At 37.6% G+C, this 5,645-nt stretch overlaps 1 protein-coding gene across 1 annotated transcript; it reads right to left on the bottom strand.

Moving 5' to 3' along the window:
- Nucleotides 1-1,692: 1,692 nt before the first annotated feature.
- On the bottom strand, nt 1,693-5,193 carry LOC113700602 (putative late blight resistance protein homolog R1A-3). The gene has a single exon (XM_027221070.1). It carries the CDS (start codon nt 5,191-5,193, stop codon nt 1,693-1,695), a length of 3,501 nt encoding a protein of 1,166 aa, XP_027076871.1.
- Nucleotides 5,194-5,645: the final 452 nt, after the last annotated feature.

The following is a 5,645-nucleotide window of genomic DNA, read 5'->3' as shown; positions in this document are numbered from 1 at the left end:
CAAGCAATTCTCATTCATTTCCAAGTGAGTTACCAAATGAATGACTAATGTGAGTAATCAGAATTAAAACTGAACCATTACCAAGTGATTCAATAATATGAACAATTAAGATGAAAAGCCCTCTCATAGTTGTATGTACTTTCTACAAATATGAAAACTGGTACCAAAATATTGACAACCCATTATTATCATCGACCAAAAAAATTTGACTAGAAGCTAAATACTAATCATAAAGTCACATAAACAAGACAATGAAACAAACCGAAGTCTGAAAAGACAGCCCAATTCGAGCGCTAGTCTACAACCCCTGAATGGCAAGTTACATAAGATCTGTACTTGTTTGGATAGTGTATTATTTGAAATATTATTTGGAATAATTACTGTAGTACTTTTTGTGATGTGATGTATGTGAAATAAAAAGGTGATTGGGAATATAAAAAGGTAGGTTGGAAAATGTGTTTGTGATGCAAACAAAATATTATTTGAAATAATGGAGGTAAAAAATAGAGAGTAGAATGAGAAGATTGTGTATAGAAAGTCAAGCTAGGAATTGAATGGCAAGTTACATAAGAGAACTTTAATAGAAAAAATAGAGAGTAGAATGAGAAAATGGCGTATGGAAATTCAAGCTAGGAATCAATTTGTGCGAACAAAATTCAACGAGCAACCCATTCCCACGCCATCTCTCTAACGGAGGAGAAAAAGAAGAAGAAAAAAAGGTAAGAAATATAGTACTCTCTTGTGTATGGAATTTTATTATTGCTGAAGAAGAAAAAAAGGTAAGATTTTGTTTCATTATTTCCAAAGGAACAGTTGTAGTTTGATCAGAAGATTTCATCTAGTTTCTTTGATTTTCATTTCTAATTTGTTTGGGACAGTTATCCACATAAACTGGAGAGAAAAGACGAAACAGGAAAGAAAGGAAAACAAAGGAATTTTGCACAGGGTTTTAGATTTTTTCTTTCTTTTTTGGCATTGAGAGCTGTTTTTAAGTTCTCAACGCAATGAAACACTGAATAACAACAATACTCAATTTATATAAGACAATAATACAAATTTTAGTACCAAATACCTATGTCATTGTCATACATGCAACTGTGACCACCATTCTACTTTATAGTAACAAAAAATCCAGTTTTTATTTTACTTTCCTTCTGTTTCTTTGATTAATAGTGGTTGCAAAAAAGTATTATAAGCTAAACAGAGAGAAGCATTGGTGGTTCTTTATTTAGGAATAGCAGAAGCCATCCAGAATTTTCTGAATTAATCTGACTGAAATGTATAAAAGGAACTGCATATAGTTCAAAAAGCTTGCAAGCTTGTGGTCTACTTGTTTCAAGGATCATATTAATCTGCAGCAACAGTAAAGAAGATTGCAGAAATTGTGATGATACATACGTTACAATCATTATTCAACATCTAATCGCCAAAAAAAAAAAAAAAAGAGTAAAATGGAAAACACTTTGGAAACAGATTATGATAGACAATGGCATTAACTATGCTTGCCACTGCAATCAACTTCAAACCAAAGACTTCTGAAGCTACAAAAGTTGCTTTGAGCAACATGAATAACTATTATGTGATTCAACTGACTCAACATATACACACAGCACTCTACAAGAAAGACCAATCAAATGAGTGGAATCCAACTCTGGACATGAATAATGGTTCATTTATTCAGATCATATGTGATCAGAGGAACTCCTCCCTCTCACGTTCCGATCTTAGCTCTTTATCCAACGTGGCTCCAACAACGATCTTTAGATCCTCGTTTCCCGCGTCCTTCTGTTCTTGCTGAATTTTTTCTACAGAACTTACAAGAGACTTGCGACCAAATTGCACCTCAATCATTTCAATGGTAGAACTTTCCCCAAAACAGGAAGGGACCTCTTCCAGCTGTCGACATTGAAACAAAACCAATTTCTCAAGATGAGGAAAACTATCAGAATTGGCAGTCCAACTGCGAAGATTCAAGTTTGACAATTTCAAGAATCGGAGTTTAGAGAACTCCCCTTCCTGCATTTCCCAAGTTTCACCCTCGAAGGATCTGTAGCCTAATTTAAGCACTTCAAGATTGGGCAGCTTTCCAATTGTTGAAATTTCACTCCATGGCTGACCATTGTCTGAGAGAGTGAGCTTTTTCAAATTCATTGGGAATTCAAACTTGCAGTAGAAAAAATAATGTAGCTTAAGTGATTCTAGTCGTCTCAAACTGCCCAGCTTGAGAATCCCACTAGGATCTCCAGGATATTTTCCTCCCACGCATTTTAGTCTGCGGATGCTTGGTAACTTTTTCAGTATCTTTTCCAGACTTTCACCAGAGCAGTCAATTGCAAGGCTAAAAGTGTCTAAATGATCTAGAGCCTGGGAGTCTTCAATGTCACCAGTGGGTAAACTAAAACCACGCAGCGAGGACTCTGTTATCCTTAGATGTCTCAATGTCTTGACTTTCCAGATAGTATTTGGCAGGGCAATAGCACCAATACCTCCTTTTACAAGAAATGTCTGTAGTCTTAAGAGGTTGTCTATTGCAGAGGGGATGGACTCCATAAACAAATTAATTGCCAAGTATCTTAAGTGAACAAGCAACAATAATTCCATTGGAAAACTGCCATCAAAACGTAGTTCCCCAATATCTAAAACTCTAAGAAGTTTTAATATCGGAAACCAAAGGGAACCATCACGGAGCTCTATTAAATTCCAACGAGCATAACGAAAGAGGAGCAAGCAACGTAATTTGGGAATGAATAGCCTTGACTTCTCAAGCTCCTCTCCGTTGGTCAAGTGGATAAACATTCGGTGGGGGCAGGGCGTCGTAGAAGTAGAAGGGTCATTACCCCCATGTAAAATCTGAAAGAAACTTTCTTCTTTGGCCTTTGTCACACAAAACTCATGTACCAAATCATGAAGTCGGCAAGCCTTGGCACCAACTAGAGTTCTTTGTTTGGTAACCGTTACTAAACTTCTACCAATCAAATCCTTCATGTAGTCTTCTGCCACGTCCTCTAAGCTCTTCCCTTCTGTCTTTTGGACAAATCCTTCAGAGATCCAAAGCCATGACAACTTTCGGACAGGAATGTCTTGGTCTTCTCGAAATGCACCGAAGTAAAGAAGGCATGGCTTCAAATATTCGGGTAAATGAATGTAACTCAGCTCCAATGGTTCAGTCTTAATCGAAGTGCTAGAACTAAGGCTGTTTGCAAATTCTTGCCAGCAATCTGGCTCCATTCTGGAAAGAATTCCAGCAAAAATGACAACTGTGTGAGGGAGCCCCTTGCACTTATTTGCCACTTGCATTAAAATTTTGATTAGCGCTGGAGGACAATTTTCTTTGCCAATCTTCATGTGAAGCAATTCAAGACACTCCTTATTGCTACGATGGCAGAGATGGTAAGGCTCGCTATCAGGTTTAAATTGCAAAGACAAATTTTGAAACCTACTGGTGAAGAGAAGCCTGCTTCCACAGGCATCATCTGGAAATGATAATTTCAACAAATTCCATGGCTCAATGTCCCACACATCATCCAAAATGATGAGATACGTATTCCTCTTCAAAGCCTGGTACAACATTCTAGCCAAATCATTTTCGTCCTCCTTCAGATATTGGTCAGGACTCCCACTACCAATACCAGATAAAATCTGAACTAACAAATTGTGCTTGCTATATACTTGAGAAACAGTACACCAAGCACGAATATGGAAGTGGCCTAAAATTGAACGGTGATGGTAAACTGTGTTGGCTAATGTTGTCTTACCGATTCCAGCCATACCAACAATTGAAACAATATCCAGCTGCTTTGAACCCCTAATAAGTTTATCTGTAATTGTCTTTGCCTCTTTATCAAGGCCCACCAGAACTTCATTCAGTGCTGGCGCACTGAATTGTGATTCCAAGTGAATAGATTTGTTTGTAACTCCCTGAGCTTCGTTGTCACTCCTGATGCTGTGAGAGATTTTAAGAGCCTCGGTCTTCATATGCTTGATATCTCCTGCAATGACATCCAAACATTCAAGTCTATCCCCAAGCGCAATGGAGTCGATGACTAACTCTGCCTTGTGGGCCACCTCCATAACACCATTCCAAAGAGCTTGTAATTTTACGTTCTGTTTGCGCTGCTTCATAATTCTCCATAGGATAGATCTTAAAAATATAACATCTTCTTGGACTCTTTGGATTTGATCCTTTGGGAAAGAAATTGAACCAGCCTCAGACGTTGCTACTTCCTTGAGATTTTCTAAGAAGAAATCAATGGAGCCCAACTCGTTGGTCCTAGGGAAACCGAGTGATGATGATGTTGGTGGATGAGTTTGTGCAACTTCTTGCATCACAAATTGGAGCTCTTTCACCAAACGAGAAATTGCAAGATCTGTTCCCTTAGCCAAGCCACGTTTGATTTCATTCACTGAAAGGGAGCAAATTAAAATTCCTAAATCAATGATCACAACTCCAATACGATCCTTCACTTTGTCAGGTAGCGCATAGAACTCCTCTTGCTTCACAAAGAGAAGGATACTGATGAATTTTATTCCCTGATGGAGTTTCAGCATATGATCCTGCACAGGAACTTTAAAAGTGGCATGACATTCTAGTATCTGCCTAAGAGCACCAAGGAGAGAATCAACAAATTCTTCCACTATATACTTGTTCTTCTCAGGAGCAAAAGTGAGTGGTGACTTTGGTAGTGCTTTTGAAGCTTTCAGCAAAGCTTTCATGACGCGCACAGAAGTTGCACGAAATTGGGGATCAACAAGCTCAATCTTGCGTTGCAGTTGAGAAATTTCAAATTGGATGTCACTGAACACCTTTCCTTCAAAATAAATAGACCAATATACTTTTCTCAGGCATTCGGCATTGACGACTAGGAATGTATAGTGAGTCAAGAGATCTATCAGCTGCATCTGGTCAACACCTTGCATTGTAGCAATGCAAAGTAGATTTTTTGAGAACATTACCTTCTGGAGAAGGTCTTCGGTTAGGTAACTGATATTTTGATCAATTCTTGCTCTCGATTTAAGATAATTCCTGAGGCCCTTGACGATGAAATAAGTGTTGTTGTCTCCATCATCTGGCAGTGGCAATTCCAGTACGTATTGGTTTAACAATCTCACACGCAATTTCTCAATATCCATATTGAAGAATCTCTTATTTTTCTCCAATTTGCTGAGCTTTGAAACTAACTGACGGAATTCCATAAGTTATCTTAGGGAAATGATTAATAACCTGGTTCCAAAATCCTGAATAACCTGCAAGAAAAGCAGAGGATAATTTTTAAAGAAATTCGCATGAACTTTTGTCTTGCTCTTTTTTTTTAATTAATAACCGATTTCTGGCAGCTTAATCTAAATGATTACTTAACAATCAGCTAACAGGCTGGGAAATAAGTAAAACCCTGAATCATCATGTTCTTTTTGTTATCATAAACCAAAATCCTTTCAGCCTTTTTTTCCTTCTTAATTTCTTGCACTTCATGTATAGCGTTTTTTCCCCTTCAATGTAGGATAAATACAACAATTTTCCAAATGATAATAGCACAAACCATGAACGATTGTCAACAGGTAAAGAAACTCAGCAGCTTGAGAAAAGAACGCAACAAGTGACTCCTTTCTATGAGTGACTGAAAGAAACTTTTTAGTTTAAGTAATGA

The sequence above is a fragment of the Coffea arabica genome, chromosome 7e (assembly GCF_036785885.1).
Source record: "Coffea arabica cultivar ET-39 chromosome 7e, Coffea Arabica ET-39 HiFi, whole genome shotgun sequence".
NCBI lineage: Eukaryota > Viridiplantae > Streptophyta > Magnoliopsida > Gentianales > Rubiaceae > Coffea > Coffea arabica.
This window is presented reverse-complemented; position numbering and strand designations above follow the sequence as displayed.